The following is an 18,261-nucleotide window of genomic DNA, read 5'->3' as shown; positions in this document are numbered from 1 at the left end:
GAATGTTATTACTTGAAATAATTATTTTAGAGGATTTGCAAGGTAAGTCAGGTACGGTAATCTATGATAATTTTTATTATTTTAAACTGCTGCCCCATGTTGAACTGCAGTGATTTACCCCACTGTAAAGCGACGATGTCAGGTCATAAAGGGACATCACCATGTTGTAATGTCATAACTGAAAACCCCGTATTTTTGAGGTTTTGTTACCTTGCTTATGGACATAGCTTTCAAAGGTTATGGTGATGGTCTTATGGTTAGAGCTTCCCCTTCAAAGTCGGGAGTCTCGGGATCAAACCTGGGTCAGGTCATACCAAAGACATTAAAAATTGTACTTGTTGGTGTCAGTCTAATGTCACTGAGTGGGGTGTCATTGTCGGGTGTCTTCTGCATGATACTGCAGTGGCTGCAACACTTAGGTTTTTGACTCGTCGTCGTCATATGACTGAAAAATTGTTAAGTCTGACTTTGCTAAAGAAAACTAATGCCAAGTCACAATATTTTTCTTCAAGCCATGACTCTCCCCTACGCCGTTGTCTTGCCAGCTCACCTTGACAAGCTACATGTAGGCATTGTCGTTTCAGTTCCCTGCTCATAAATGTGTTCAAAATGCATCACTTTAACACTTAAACTAACAGCAGAATCCAATGTATTGCATCGATATCTATCTATGGAGATAACACTGACAATCGAGAGCTATAATAGTTTTTTTGACAGGACGTGGGCTTTTTCAACATGGTTACTCGGAGTGAATTATCCGTCTAGTGTCGTAACCCCAATGCTGCTGAACTTCATCTTCTCGGTTTTCAAAAAAATACAGAATTTTTTACATATTTTTCTGTGATAACTGTGTCCTATATCCTAAGTTCTTACATTAAGAAATCACAAACAAGGAAATTTAAGCTTAGCACATTCGTCTCACGAGACCTGCGCTTTGTTTATATAAGAAAATGTAAAGTGTTTCCCACCAGCTTTACCATAGATACCACAAGTTGTTGTTGTAACAAACCCATGACAAAACAAAAATGTGCTACATGACAGCTTATGATTAACACCGGAAAATTACATATGCCTATTAAACTATTAGTTTAACCATTATACCTAAACCATATGACAATCTGCAGAAAATAAAGTTTTTTGTTTAATATTAATAATGGAGTTGTGATAATTGTGCTCTTGAGTACAGGGTCCTGTAAAAAAAAATACAGCTAATTTTGCAACATAATTGAACAACCACTACCGAGTATATCACAAAGGAACAAAAACCTTTTCGGGCATACACAATCATCACACAAGTTCTACATGTATGAACTAAATAATTCCAATATATCACTTAGAGCTAAATATTTAAACTTTAACTTCCAGTATGTTATGAAGTTTTTATTTACTGAAGTGTACAATAAGAATATGTAAATTAGAAGAAATGACTGAAATAAAATGTACTATACTAGGCAACTATAAATGAAAACAACTTTATTGATTGTTCTTTGACAATTGTATAAGTCAGTGATTTACCGGGTAGATATGAACAGTCTCTATCTCCTTATGCTCAGATTCAGTTGCTGCACCCTTTACTGCTTACTCGCCTGCTCTACATCTGAAATAATACCTTTATGTAAAAAAAGACCTAAAATCTAAAGTTGCATATTTTGCCTGATTCTGAGAGTTCTCAGATCTTAAAAAGGTATTTCAAGGTTTATTGAAAGGTAGGACATTATCCTCTTGGGAAAATGTCAGTTGCAGCCCCAAAGGTAATATTATATGATATTTATTTGCCTCTAAAAATACAATTTTTGGGGCAAAATTTGGTCATTTACCACATCAAGCCCATCAACTTTGCTCAAATCAACTTATGGTTTCTGTGAAGCTAAATTTTTACTTAATTTGACTGGTATTTTTTTTAATCGATCACTGGTAGCAGATGTTACTTCTAACCAAGCCAGCAGCAAGTCAGTATTAGGAGCAACTACTAAATCTGACTTTTAATTTATTAGTGAAGTTGAAATAGCCATTAAACAGCACCTGTACGCTGTGACAAATGTAAATATCTTCATAATTAAGCCATATCCAGGGCTTTTCAGAGGCAACACAGGGTCAAAAACCAAAAGCTCTATTACAGATTTACAGATTCATGTATAACACCACAAAGCACACGTTAGAGTTGTCTGCTTGATGTACAGTATTACTCATGATTAAGTGACAGTAATGGAGAAAAAAAAAAAGACGGGTATTGCACAACGCTTAATATTTTGTGTACTGTACAAATAGTTTTTGCCCCAATTTTGTGAACAGCGCAGGATAAATAAAACTTTAACCAGGCTAACAGTTAAAGTACACCCCCACCGGTGTGCAAGGGTGTGAATATATGCAGGGTGAAATCTTGTGTTAGAGTGAGATTTGCAGGTTATTCGACAGGACTGACACGATTTGAAGAAAATTCACACCGAGAAGCACAATTTCACATTACATGAACTTTATCAACAAAGGTAGCGAATTAGTCAAGTCAAAATGCACTCTGTATCTCATTATAAAGACACTGTTTAGTCCCAGTGAGATACAAAAGAGTAGACTTCCATGTATGTCAGTTGTAATCTAGGCTTTGTTTTGTTATTCTGTGCCTTTTATGCCACATCTGAGAATCCAGTTTATGACCAGTGAACATTTAGAGGCTCCTTGCCACGAAAACATTCTGTGATATCAGCGCTTCTTGTGCCACCTTTAACAGATCCGAACAATCAAACAAACAAGCTAATAAGATAATACAAATAAGCTGATAATGATGAAGACGATGCAGCTCGAGACAAAAGTGTTCAGGTAGGGAGACGCATTGTTGTCACTTGCACTGGGAAACACTCGAACAGGCACCAACACGTTGGGAAATTTCTTTACAGTATATCTTAAAGTGGAAATTTAACACAATTTTGACTTGAGATTAAGGATGCCCATTTGAGAAATGACTTTGACACGTGGTTACTGTATACACTGTTCATCACCAGAGCAATTTCCCCGTCCATCAGATAGGTCAGCCAAAATCCTGCTTTAGATATACACGTATATTATTTAGGATTAAATTATTAATCTGGTTAATTAGCCAGCTGGTGGGAAGGTCTGTCAGCAACCTGTGGATGGTTGTGGGTTTCCACCCACCATAATTCTGGCTGTCGTCGTATAAGTGAAATATTCTTGAGTACGGCGTAAAACACCAATCAAATAAATAAATAAATAATTAATCTGAACTACCAAGCATTAGTCTAGGCTGGAGAATGTGCAGGGAAATACTCTTAATTATGATGTCTATCACTCCATTCACAGTTAAATGCTAGCCACAACATGGTAAAAGTATTAACTTTGCTTTGAACATCTTAATGCAATTTTCTATGTGTAGTCATTTAGATCAACTTGAACAAGAATTAAATACAAGCTTATATTTTAGGCTTACACCCTCACCCTAACAACTTGAACATACCACATGCACTATTTTGTTAATAGGATAACAATGATACCTTTCACTAGGCATACATGTAGTTCAGTAACAAGATTACTCAATAATAATAATAATAATAACAATTATGCCTCAAATGTAACAAATTGTCAAGCTGTGTTTCATGCCATCCGTGAAATCACACAAGTCTCCTCCAGTTTGCACACCTCAAGCATGTCACACGCACAATCAGAAACTGTCAGAAAAACAAAAATCTGGAGATTTTACCTTCTCAATCCAGCAAGTAATCCACCCATTTCCAATGTGATTATTTTTAAACTGTTTATGTAAAACATTTTTGAAAGAACTTTTACAGAAACCCCAGAAATGTGTTTTATGAAGGAACACCTTTTTTTTGCACTTGGTATGTATAGTATCAGGCAATGTGCATATTCGTTGATATGATATTGTTTGACCTCAACATACAGATTTTGTTGGTTTCTGGAAAAAATTCTAAAAATATCTCGCATATTACTCAATTTTCGCAATTTCCCAAATGATCCAAAGGTCTTGATTGCTCGTGTAAGTTCAATATCACAGACTCTTATAATGCTAGAGTTACCTCCCTTGGCATACCTACAGCTCACAGAGCTGACTTCACAAGTGGGTTTTACCTCATCAGCTATTAATTCCCAGGCAAGTTTTTACACAGCAGGAATGTCATTGTGTATAATGCTGTCCAGTCAAACTGATTCAGAAAACTATGCCAAGAAAGTATTAACCCAGAAATTACACAACCTTTTCCACTCCTGCGGTCTTACACTGTATTCACCACAATCCATACCCCACTTAACAAGAGATTCATTTCATTTCTTATAAAGCAAATCCCCAAAACCTAATTTTTGACAAATTTTTCTGGTTGCGGAACAGCTATATTCAAAACCAGTCACTGTTATAAGGACTTCAGTACAAGTGACAGCATGGGACAGAAGTTTCAAATTTGCTCTAAATTACTGAGGTCCACACGAAGATGTGTAGTTAGTAAACACTGCGGACCAGTTTTCAGAAACGTATCGAACACTTTACACTAATGTCAACACTTTTTTGACAGTGCATGCTGAAAATTAAGGCTTTCTCATCACAATGTACATGTGCATGGTTTTGTTTTTATTATTTACATATTCAACAGCCTTAAGAATCTGACATACTGGCATAAATTCCAAACTAAAGGCATGCTTACCCCTCACATACAACTCCCCCACTCCACCCCCACCCTCTTCTCCTCCTCCTCCTCTCACCTCCATAAAAACAATAAAAAAAATTTTGTGGAATAACTCAGTTATACATAGTTTTGTGGATCAGCGTGACCTGGAGAGTCAAGATGGAGGTGCTGTCAGATGTGATATGAGCATCTACAGGATCAGCAAAAGTGACCAAAGTGAGTTTTATCTGGAAGATGGCACAGGCACTGTTGATCCCGCCGCAGCCGCAGCCTTAGCAGGTGACGGTAAGTGCACAAATGCTTCGTCAGCCACCTGCCGATTTGTGAGAAAATATTTGAAGAATTCATACACCGACCATGAGATAGCAGTTGACGGCATCTGGTAAACAACTCTGGCCTGTAATCCGCGGAAAAACCCACTAACGCCTTGAAACTCATATATAGTCCGAAACGCCGCCCTCATGCCATTGATGTAGTTAATATGGGAGCGAGCGCATTGCTCCTGTGTGTTGAGAAGAGTCTTGCACACATCTAGTGGCATTGTGCAGGAGGCGGCGACCGCACCAGCGGCTGCACCAGAGATGATGTGAGACTTTGGGTTGTATTCCCTATCCTTGTTCAGCCATTCCTGCATAAACTCGTATGTAACAAAGTGTATACTCTGGAACGGGATGTTCATTGTCAGCTGAGTTGGGTAACTGCGGTAAAATGCTCCCATGCCCTCGTGTTTGAGAACAGAGCGGGCACAGTGTAAACATGACCGGTACGGACTCTCATACACTTGCATCCGCTGCTTTATCACTGTTCACCACAATATCAAGGATTGCAGGCATGGAAAAAAAAAAAAAGAAAAAAAAAAAACTAGCATTAGACAAAGAGACACAAGGAAAGAACTTACAATACAATTGACATATGTAGTCATTTTCAAAAATTTTGTTACAAGTCAGCACGTGGAATTTTATTGGATGTATTCATCCAATCCAAGACACTGTTTTTGGGGGGTCAGACAGATTTAAAAAGTACCAAGCAAGGAGAACAAAACACTGTCCATTCATCTTAAGTTATGTAAAATACTTCTCTGAAAACACAAATTATGTCATGGATCAACATATCACTGACTACTCAGTGGCCATCATTAATTAAAGTAAACTATTTTCCTGTTTAACAATCTTTCATCTGATATATAGAGATAAGTAAACTAACAACTGAACTCGATTGCCACTCTTAATTAAATGTAGGCTAATAATCCAGCATGTCATCGGTAAGAAATGATAATCATAATGTACACAAATGAAAACATTTCAGTGACATAAATGTTGACATGTGCATGTATAAGCAGTCCTGTGGGTATAAACTGTGCAATCATTCATAGCTCCAGGAATCTAAGGCATGAGTCAGCAGTATTTCCTAACCTATACTGCCAGCACAACATGGTATGTGCAATTCATCCTAAATTACATAAAATACTTATTTGAGAACAGTTCTACTTGTTGTTGACATCAAAGTGTTTTGAAGGATTTTTAGAGCCAAATGGATCCCTGTACACCAATGAATGCTGCCATCAAACATTATGATTTACATACTATTTGTGAAATTTTCATGAAAGACACTGGGTTCATGCAGTGCCCAGTTGTCCAAAAGCACGTTAGGAATTAGACCAGGTATAAACTTCACTCTGACCTAAGGTGTCATTTACTTCGTATTAGGATAAGACTGGTATTAAGAATTAAGTCTGGCTTAACAAATACATTTTTGACCAACTGACCACACACCAACATTTCAAGTTCTGGCAACAAAGGAAGATGTGGGACCATTTTCAGAAAAAATCTTGTATCACATTTCTCGTAACTTTCTTCATAAAAGATGTTGTCCAGGTTATAGTGCCATAATGCCACGTCATTTACTAGAAAAGTTACAAGAAATATGACTTACAAAGTTTTGTGAAAGTGGCCCCTGGCCTGTGATTTCATGGTGTACTAGCACAAATTATATAAGTATGCATAAATGTAATCCACTATGTAACGGGATGTTATATACCTAAGCTCCTCTTCACAAAGCGCACATACCTTCCATGGTGACGTAATACCTATACTGGTTGCCATGGAAGATATGTGCATTGTGAAACGGGCCCCTGATCGTAATGGTGATTGTTCCTCAAGTTATCGTCCCTTCCATGGACTTTTACACTCTTTTGTGTGCTTTGTTGCGTCATCAGACAAATGAACAATGTATTTGAGCATTGCGAAGTTTCACTAGGCCATGGTGGTAAGTAAGCTCCTTATTTCTTGAACAAATGCTGTAAGAAATGCCTTTGGTCAATCTTTCAACGGTTTAACATGCACAAAGTCGGCTATAACTACACTATAACTTTGAGAACATAGAGAATACTGCAGTATCTAACGATCGCTCAATTGCATTTACTGAACATTCGTTACACACTATATTTAACCTAATACTGACCGTCAGCAGGATTCATTACAGCATCATGAAGTAGTGTGGCAGCACATCCTGCAGCACCTAAAACCAAGGAAAAACAAAACATAGCTTTCCTCTCAATAACACAAGAACTGCTGGATGAACAAAATAAATTACATAAAATTTTTATGTCATTGTACAACAGTCGATGTGCAGTGGGCGTGCACCGTGAGTCACAATCTGAATCATGATGTTCCACTTTGCAACAAACCGTGGTTTCATTGTATCAAGTGAAACATGATGATTTTAGACGTACAGATTATTAGTTAAAAGGTTACTCAATGACAGGATATGGAAATATATGTTGTCAATAATCTCATATTGGGTAAGGCCTTAGCCCAGTGTGATGTTACTGACATCATATATTTTCAAATCCTGTCACCGAATAAGTGTGTAATGAATTTATCCTGCAAAAGACCCATCCATTCAATCAGGAAGGTTTTCGAAGATGAACAAAGGGGGACAACCTCATCAAGAGAGGCATATGGCATCGGCTGTGATATACAGAAATAGGCACTTCTCTCTGATGACCAATTACAAAATGTTTCTGTCCAATTACAAAATGTTTCTGTCCAATTACAATAGGAGTAATTTATCTGATGGAGGAAAAGAAGGAAGGAACATGATGTGCCTAATGAGATAAAAGGGGGGACAATTCAAATCACAAGCAAAAATAAATGTGATGTAGCACGAGAAACTCACTTGTAGACGCAGAATAATACAGTTATTCCTTCTAACTGATGTCACTGCTCCTTCACATTGCACTGATAAAAATCAAAACTGTGAGTGGAGGAAACCATCGCACCTCATCAGGTATCTGACAAACCAACGTAAACTGCATGGAGCCTCAGCAGTTAGAACAAAACTGAGCCACTGAGCCCAGCATGGCCTCCTTGACAGGACATTTGTTAAATGACTATATTTGACAAAAAATTCTCATGCAAAAAGGCATTTTTACAGCCAGTTATGAAGTATATGAAATATTACCTAATACATAAATACAGTCAAACCTGTTGTATGCGACCAGTGAAGGGACACGTAAAAAGTGGCCACATATGACAGTTGGCCACATAAGACAGGTTGTGAAGACCAAGCCAAATCACAACTGAATTAAGTTTCAGGAAATCTACACATGTAGGCCTACTTAATAATCTTATACATAATTGTTAAAGCACTAATCTGGTCAGCTACATAAATTTCATACAAATATAACAATTGTAGTAAAATAATAACTCAATAATTTCAAGTTTTGTGGGGTAGACCTATGGATTTCACGCATTCAACAGCCAATTACAGAAAGAGTTTCAGGTGAGGGCACGCATGACAGGAGAACTTTCTTCCCGTTACTGTCAAGCCCTAAAAAGCCATGTGCTAGTTTGGCCTACGTAGCTATAAATGACTATTCTAACAAAGTGTTGGACTGTAAGTGACAGACTGCTGAGATGTTCAGTCATATTTGCCATTACCGGTGAAACAACATGTAGAAGTGAAGGAAGATCAACTTCTCCGAGTGTTTGGTACCGGCAATATTTGGGCCACGCGAAATGAAAACACAACACCATTTGCCTGCAAAAATAATGGCCAAGCAAGCCAGATAATTTGTCAAAGAAACCATTCATGGGAGGAACCACAGGATGTCAGATTATATCCAAGTCTGCCCGCTGTTTATGGCATTCATAGCCCGGACCTCAGCATGGAGTTAATCCACTGCCACAGTGCATGGGTGTCCTGACAATAGCCAGCTAGGCCTGATTAAAGAACAATAGAGTTCACTGCTATTGACCAATAATGTTCGCTTCTCATCACAAAGTGGTAGGTTGTCACTTTTAATCACTACAAAAACTATTGAAGTCGGGTGGTCAACATTTTGAAATTTTTGAATGTCAGATGCAGCAATCATCATTACTGTTTAAAGTCTTGGCTGATATAGAATTTGGTGGCAAAATATATTGGACGCGTTGGACAGGTGCCCACATATTACAGGTCGTTTAACATGGAAAATTGTTTGGTCACAGCAGAGAGTGGCCGCTTACGGCAGATGGACACTGATTACAGGTGGCCGTAGGTACAGGTTTGACTGTATAACCAAATACATAAACTAACCTAAATGGTTACACCTTTCTACAACACACCTTACTGGTTGCACAGAATTTTAGTCGCTATATAAGTATAAAATATAGTAATATAAGTTATCAACATGTTATCTGCTGCTCTGGGCTAAAATTTGACACCCAGGGTTTAAATCCCCATATGTCATTCTCAACACGCAGATAACGATTTTGTCCCTACCATATTTATAAAATAGAAAGCCAGTTTAGTGTACGTGTAAACTAAGCTAAAAAAGATCAAGCTAGCTACTGTCAACTGCAGACAGCGTTGGTATTGCGTGACGTCACAATGCTGCGCCATGGAGTGCAGCATCACAAAGGAAAGTGATCTCAGTAATGCAGATGCAGAGGGTTTAAATTTCATGTACCCCTTGTGGGCACGGCCTGCAGCTCTGACAAGCGTACTAGGTCAACATTTTAACCAGACTAATCCGCCAATGGCAATTGAGAATCAGGATGACATAGGGACAATTAATACTGAGCCCTGTGAATCATAGTCAACTCTTCAACATGAAGGCTGCAGACTTACAAACTTTGTAACATGTAACAAACTTTGTAACATGTAACAAACTTTGTAACATGTAACAAACTTTATACTCACCATAAGCAAGATGGCTTCCAGCTTGCCCTCCACTCAGCAGCTTTTTGAGTTTTTCATAGCAGGCAAAATAAAGAGCATGGGCTGGTCCAGCACCACCTACAACTGCATTAATTCCCCTAACTGTGTTCTTGAGTCCCTCATGGCGAATAATCTTGTACAGGGCGTCTGGAACATTCCTGTAGTTTGCTCGAGGGTTGGGAACTAGGCACTGCATACGAGTCTGTAACACAAATTAAGATGTATAGTGGTCTTGTAGCCATATTGTGGCGACAAAAGAAAGTAGAGTAGCGTACTGTAACTCTTCCACCTTTTCACATGTTTACAAGGCGTCTATTCAAGCATATTCTGAAGGCATAATTCTGTGTAGACTGATGAAACTATAGAACTAAGTTGGACAATCCATTCAATGTAGCTTTGTCTTCAAAATCAAAGTAAAAGTGTGCATCAATTGCGCTGTAAGTTGCCCTTTCACGTGCGACCAGGTTAACGAATAAGGGTACCTGCAGATGACTAATGTTTAAGAAGTTATTTCTGTAATTTTTTCACACAAAAATTGGTACATTTGGAATGTTACCAATTTGTGGCTTTATTTACACCTCAGGGGCTGCTTCAAGGGCCTTTATATACAAGGAATTTATAAACTTTTGTAAAGGACAAATTACAATTTGGATGTTCATCTTGTTTTTCTTTTTTGGGGGGGAGGGGGACCATATGGTTGAAGTTATCAAAAATGTTGCAGATTTTTCTTTCGTTACATTTTTGGCTAAGGAACTTTGTCCCTGAGCTGTCCCCAGATATGAATACCTATCCATACCATGCAATGTAATCTTCAAAAGTGAATGTATGAGACTACATGCACCTTAAGTTTATATAGTTTCTTGTGAAAACCTATCTGCATGGTTTGTATTCGGTGACAAGCTGTATTATCCTACACACAACCTGCCATAACACAGCTATATAAAAGCAAATTGAGAGAATTTATTTTGTGTTTTATGCATGAGTCAACATTAAAAGGTAAGAAAATGGAATTTATGTTGTTTTACGTCTTTTTTTTAAGGCTTTCTGATCACGTAAATATGTCTTGAAAATGCTTAATGTGGACAATTCCTGAAACTGTCCATAATTCACAGTTAGATGATTTTCCATTTTTTTTTCTATGCCCATAAAAAAAAAAAAATCATTTAGCCTAAATATGCCAATGTCATAAGCTGGTTTTCGAACTTTACCTGATTGGCTACAAAATGAACCTGCACACAAATTCTGATCATGATTACTGCATAGAGACCAAAGCATGACAGAGGGATAAACAGACAGACTTAATTTAACTGTTCGCATTCCCTGAAGCATTTGGCAAAGACGAAAACAGATTTTTAATTTGTTAAGAAATGACTACGTGCTGCTTTTGAAAGTGCAACATGTCAACTTCGGAGTTCTTCTGTTTTTTGGGGGTTTTTTTTCTTTTCTTTTTCACTGTGTTGTCATGTAAAACAACACATATTAACCACAGACACATTTTCACCAGAGGCTCACCAGCCAGACAACTCTGTGGAGGATATCTGTGCCCTGTGTAATCATGGTGGGATTAGCTAACTCTCACTTCTGACAGTCATACATGTACGTAGTTATAAAGTGATAGAAGCATCTGAAATCCGCATGCAGGTTTAAAACCATAAAACATTTTCAGTAGGGCATCATAATCTCCACTTTTTACAAGAAGAGTGATACGTCACACGGGCAGCGGTGTGTCAGAGGATTCATGGCAGACAGGGATAAGGAGATTCAAACCCACAGGTCACCGCTGCTGAGACAACAAAGCTATTAAATACAGAAAAACCACAAAACTGGAAAATTCAGGCAGATTCAGAATTTCTTTGTTTCAATTTCATACTGAAGAAACCAAAGTGAGTATTACATTAAACACCAATGAAACAAATAAACAAACAAAGTAGAACTAAAATGCAGAACATAAACCTCTGGGAAAGGTGTGAGTACATGAAGGTCAAAGGTAAAGCCGAGTTGTTTATCTCTGTCCACAACTGACAGATCACTGGTTTCTCACGCTGACAGCCTAGTCAAAACTGAAGCAGTGGTTTTTAGATGTTGAAACAATGTCACAACATTTCAAATCAAGAGGACTTTATAACCCTGAAAGCAAAAAATTGTCACATCCAGAATATCTCATGATGATGAACAAATAACCTGTTGGTGTCCATGTCACAGGAATCATCTCTTTTGGTGGCAGGGGGTGCACTAAACACGGTGGGGCAAAAAAATGGGTTTGCTTCTCCATTTGGACACCAGTTTAACATATGTCACCTCAGATATGTCTACCAGTGAAGTGTTCTTGTATTTCAATTCAGTGCAAAAAGGGTAGGTATTAGAAAGTTAGGCCATGCTTAAAAAAATCCTCGTTGGGTAAATGAACTCTCCTATCGGAAAAAGTTGGGTTAATCAGAGAAGAATTTTCCTTTCTTTCATTTTTTTTAATCTGGCCAAGGCAAAAAGATACAGGTTTTTAAGAATTTATCTGAGGAAAAAGAATCAATCAAACTTCCAGCAAAAATGTACATACATAAATGGATTGGCTCTTATTAATGATTTGAGCAAACAACCATCAGACAAAATTTTACTAATTTCAGTAAATGAGACAAGACGTCATGTAAAATCCATCATGTTTTAGCTACTTTGTCTGAGATGCATTACAGAATACATCTATCTAAAAATGTATTTATGTACCCCTCATCACACAAGCTTGGAAAAAAGGCAAGATAAAGTCAATGTCCAAAAATGTCTACATGTACTTCACGGTGACATGAAATGCAGTAGTACATTGTCTTATATTTTTTGCAACCTACACATCCATGTAGATGTGGAGTAATGTAGACATAGTATTTTTGTACCCTTGAATACATGTATCTTAAGTTGGAAGAGTCCATCTGGAAAAAACTCTGAGGGGTGATACATTAACAGTCAGCAGAGAAACCTACACATGTACTTTTGTCAAAAGAAAAGAGCGACAGGGGGCATCTAGCCCTGCAATTTACTTTTCACTTATTAAATTTTTGCATGGCTCAGTGGCTTTTTGGATCAGTGGTACTTTGACACAAGTGATCTCAAATGAAACATCCGAAATTGTTAGTCCCAGTTTTGGTGCCATGGATGGACGAAACAGAAATGTGTGGAGGTGAGACTGTTAACAGATGTGTAGGCCATGAAGAATCAGAACATAGGATGTAGATTTGTCTACCAAAAGAAACATGTGTAACTATCCAGGTTTTTAAAAATCTCATTCATTTTTTTTGGATTTCTTCATCACGTGACGCACCCAATATCGTATGACATATAAATGTTAGCCATGCCACAGGGGACATACATTTGGGGCCCAAACTTGTGACTTACAGTTCTTTTTTGAGTGTTAACAATGCAACTTATGTTACCAACTTACCAGCAACTTGTACAACTTTGTTTTTTAAAGCCATCCTCAAGAAATTATCACATATACAATGTTGGACAGTTTTATAGGTGAGGAAACAGGAGTAAACCATGAACCTTTGTCAAGTTACTGGCAGACTTTCCCACCAACCTGAAAAAAACACAATGTGTCCTGGCGATCTGCTACGTTTATTATATGGATGTCTTAATATCATCCCTGATGAGAAACACTCGCATCACCAAAAGGAAATTTGAAACTTTTGCATGTGCAGTAATGTCCTACACTGTTCTCACAAGTGACTCACGCTCACAGTCCAAAACTGGTTTTCTCAGACTGCCTAATGAAGGAGAGTGACTATGAAATGACACCATGAAACTTTGAAAAATCTTTCAAACTTACACATGCCTTAGAAATTAAAAAGCAAACAGTGAGATGTGTTCAAAATTCTGGTGAAACAGAGAAGTTATGTCCATCATTTTCCTGTATGCATTCTTCAGGATGCCTAAATTTTCAAAAACGTTATACCGACCAATCAAGTTGACTTTATTGTTGATCAAATAGCACTTGGCATCACAGCGTCTCAGATATTACAGGTGAAAGCAAGCTAATCTTCTTGTTTATACTAACAAAGAAGAAAATTATCCTAACGGTTGACTTTCCCCATGTACACTGTATGTAGTACTTGTGCAAGACAAACAGTCTCCAGCAAATTTCATACAACTATCACAAACTTTAGTCAAAGAACTACATCTTCACACGTTTATGAGGTTTCCAGTCTACATGTATACGGTTTCAATTTGAAATTAAATAAGAATTGAAAATAAAGAAAACTCTCTATGTATACATGTGCGATGTAGATCAATGTAGATCCATTATTCGTTAACTTTGCCAGAATTACAGTAATCATCTTATCACTACAGCACTGAAAATAAAGCTGAACTGAATACACTAAAAATAACAAACAACAACCAAAAGGCCATGTATGTAGGCCTTATTATATAATAAGAAACATTGCCAAAACTGTACACCTTCTTGGGACAAAATTACTGATTTTGGTAATCCAAAACGCAGCCACAAATACGCACGAGTAAATCAATAAAAGCTCAGTTGTATTATTAGACAATCTACAATTGTTTTATAACCAGTGACCTAGATGTACACGTATGTAAATGCACATGTGCTAACGAATTCCACATCAAAAATGTGTTAGGAAAACAAGGGTTTAGGGCGAGACCCATTAGGGGGCCATACAGGGCTGTCTACAGGCATTGGTGTAATTCCCAAAAGCTGAAGTCTCAAGCCAAAAGCAGAGATACCGATGTCACAACAAACTATGCTGTTCTGACTTTTCATGGAGTAAGTGCTAAATTCACCAGACAGTTTGGATTGCGTACCTCACCTGCATCCATGAACTGAGACGGTATAGCAGATTGTTGAAATCATAAAATATAGTGTCCAGATATAAAATAGAACTCCACGTGGAACATGCCCCACAGAAGGTTTAAGACATATGGGAAGGTAGTCAATATTGAGCACAGTATGACCCAATCCTAGTAATTTTCAACTGCCAATGGTCATTGAATCTGCGATCCACTGGTAAATGTACGTATTTCTAGCACGTCATTTGTTCAATTTCTAGCAATTTCAACTCTAAATGCTCACTGAATCTGAGACCTAACAACATTGCTTGAGAATTTTCTTTTAAGGCAATTTCTGGGCCAATGTCAATTGTTCTAATTGTCGCATACGGCCAGAGAGGAAGCCAGCATGAGCTGGATTTGAACTCTCATACTCATTAAACAGCATGAATTGTTGGAGACTTTTCTTTTTCTTTTTAAGGGCATATTCATGGGCTACGTCATTCCTTACAAGCAGTGTGTCCAACGCTCATTGTGTCAGTATGGATCATTACAGAGATCACTGACTACTGAACTCACTGCCCACCCCTAATTAAATTAACCACACAGAGACCTAAGGCTGATTGTCCTGTATACCATTGTTAAGAAATGATAACCATAATGCACAGAAATGTAAAATTTAGAGTGACAAGTGTAAATGTTGACATATACATGTATGAGCAGCCCTGTGTATATAAACTGTGCAGGCATTCATAGCTCAAAGTTTAATCTAAAGCATGAGTCAGCAGTATTTGCTTACCTAACCACCATCGCATGCATTTCAATTTACCCATCTGGACTGTACGCAAAATGCTTACAAAACCCTTGGCACTACTTTTTATACTCTCTTACAATGGCTGAAAAATGTATTAAAAGATACTTATAGGGACTGATTTAAAACTTCACAACAAGAAGTGCATTTTAATGGGCAAGAAAATACCACAAACTGCTACTTCATGTTTTAACTGCTCTTTCCATCAGAATATCTCCCTGAGATTCTACACAAACCTTAAAACTCTCAGAGTCAGGAAATATCGGCAACATCCATGTAATCAGGGGCGAAATTTCCAGTCATTTACCACACCACTTACCATGTATGAATTGAGACTGAAAACATTAAGGTGAATAGAATTCTTTTTTCTCGGGACACTTCAACATGACAACATAAAGCCAACACATAGAAAAATCAGTTTTAAATCAGCATATCTTTTAGAACTGAAAAATGTGCAACTGAACTAACATGTATGACATAGTTTAATAATGCCATGATCAACATGCTTGTCCATGAGTCTTTGTCCATGACAAAAATTTAAAAGTATGTTGTTTTAACCTGAGGTGAACTATCTGTCATGCTGACAGTATGCAGGCTTGTACCAGGAAAGCATTAGACACATGTTTGACAACCACTGATATGACTGTCCTAAAACTAGTTCAGTTTACATTTAGATCCAGATAAGACTGGAGACCTTGCCGATTCATATGCCTATGGAGGAGCACTATATTGACCTGAAATTAAAAGGGGTCATGTTGGCAGAAAGCTGGACTCACTGGTCAGTAAGAAATTCTCTGGTATCAAATACCACAACACTGTATCCATGTATGCAATTCTTGATGTATGAGTACATGCTTGAGGCTAAGACCTTAGTGACCATGTTTTCCTCCAACTTCTATCACACTACAACTGAATTTGTATATTTTTTTCAATATTTTCATTTTTCAAAATATAGGCATAATTTTTACCCACAAAATCACCTAAGTAGGCACACAGGCTCACTTTATTAAAGTAGTTTCTATTACATCCACTAATTTTGTAAAGGGCTTATGCAGGTTCTTCATTCACAGCCAGTTTTTACTGATAAACTTTCCCACTGTATGACACCAAGTTGTGCACACCATATAGGCAGACGACAAATGCTCTTAAATCAACATTAAAGTGCATAAATGATCAAACAAGCATCGCCAAGCACTTATTGTCAACAAGATGCCACAAACAATGGAAGAGAGAGAATATGCAAAGTCTCTGTCCAAGGCTGGATTTGAACCTGCATGAGAATACTTACTCATCCTTTAGAACTCTCGATCTTAGATTTAAAAGCACTGCTGATAAGTCACTTCAAATTTTTTGACAGTTATACATTTTGTCAACAAATAGTTGAGGAGAAATTCACTAAGTTGTCTTAACACACATAGAGTTATATCAAACAAATCTGTGTCCGAAGAATCAAGTATCCACTGGATTCGTAAAGATCACTGCTTCTATTCATCCAAATCCTCTTGATTTTACAGATTAAATACATTTCACATTGGATTTTTAACTAGATATCATTCATAACTGAGTATACCACACAATATTTATACTTGTATGTATACATTAAAGTTTATAGTACATGTATCTATTTAGAATCAAGTATACACTGGATTCGTAAAGATCACTGCTTCTATTCATCCAAATCCTCTTGATTTTACAGATTAAATACATTTCACATTGGATTTTTAACTAGATATCATTCATAACTGAGTATTCCACACAATATTTATACTTGTATGTATACATTAAAGTTTATAGTACATGTATCTATTTAGACTAGGCCTAGGAGAAAGACTTGAAAAGCACTAAAAACATGCTTGATATAGAACTTACAAGATAGCCGATTGTCAAAAACATTACCAAGTCATGTAGCAGATTCACTGAAGCGTAAATCGTAGAGTGTAGTTCCCATCAATCTTCAAACAACAGGTACGTTACCTTGACACAGTCTATGGGGTACATAACACAGTGCTCCATCACTCCCGCTGCCGCGCCGGCTACCATGTGCGTGCCCATCGTCGAGTCTGTCGGCAAACTTTCATACGGGTCATCGAAGGGATCTTCCTCGTCAGCCATCATGAAACTCACAAAGAAGACAACAAAGTTATTCGGTGTCTCGTCACACCATAGGGAATATCCGGGGGATCGTCAACAGGAGTCAAAATTTGACATCCTCTTGTGTCATATCTTCCCCAACCCAAGTTTGCTCATCTCCGACATTGCGACCCCGTGACAAGACAGCCAATCGATGTCCACCGTTTCGACCTTGAATAGGACGGGTGCATTCTAGTTATAGGGAGGATGTGCGTGATACTGAGAAAAATCTGACTGGAGTAGAGTTATACGTCCAGTGATGTGTAACGGTGACCTTGGTTTAACGTGTCGCGACTGTAATGAAAGGTTGATACTGAATAAAACAGCGCCTATTGTCCTAGAACCCGTTTCGTTTGGTATCCATACTCCTTAAAAGATTCGACCTCGGACTGTTGTCACTTAATGTGGGATGCACTACAGTAAACTTAATTTATATAAACTTTACGGTGCTGATGCCAACCTCACCCTGCACCGATGAACGTAAAATCGAAAATGCCTGTCATCATGTGGCAGTTGTAAAGTATTGTCGTTAATAAATATTTATTCTATGAACCACTTTCTTTACCAACAGTTCAATTAAATTCACGGTAAAATTGATGTCTGTTTTCAGTAATTTCACATATTTATCTGTGGAAAACGTACCTCAACATTTAATTTAATTAAATCTGGGACTAACGCAACACTATTCTGTTACATTAGTCT

General features: G+C 37.6%; 1 protein-coding gene across 1 annotated transcript; it reads right to left on the bottom strand.

Annotated features, from left to right (window-relative positions):
• Positions 1 to 567: 567 nt before the first annotated feature.
• On the bottom strand, positions 568 to 17,651 carry LOC135466471 (mitoferrin-2-like). Its single transcript, XM_064743963.1, has 4 exons — positions 17,404 to 17,651; positions 9,828 to 10,047; positions 7,104 to 7,160; positions 568 to 5,444 (listed from the first exon to the last, which is right to left on the bottom strand). The coding sequence occupies exons 1-4, from the start codon at positions 17,542 to 17,544 to the stop codon at positions 4,867 to 4,869; spliced, it is 996 nt and encodes a 331-aa protein (XP_064600033.1). The 5' UTR covers positions 17,545 to 17,651; the 3' UTR covers positions 568 to 4,866.
• Positions 17,652 to 18,261: the final 610 nt, after the last annotated feature.

This window comes from Liolophura sinensis, chromosome 6 (assembly GCF_032854445.1).
Source record: "Liolophura sinensis isolate JHLJ2023 chromosome 6, CUHK_Ljap_v2, whole genome shotgun sequence".
Classification (NCBI taxonomy): Eukaryota; Metazoa; Mollusca; class Polyplacophora; order Chitonida; family Chitonidae; genus Liolophura; species Liolophura sinensis.
The sequence above is the reverse complement of the archived record's forward strand: the minus strand, read 5'-3'. Positions and strand labels throughout refer to the sequence as shown.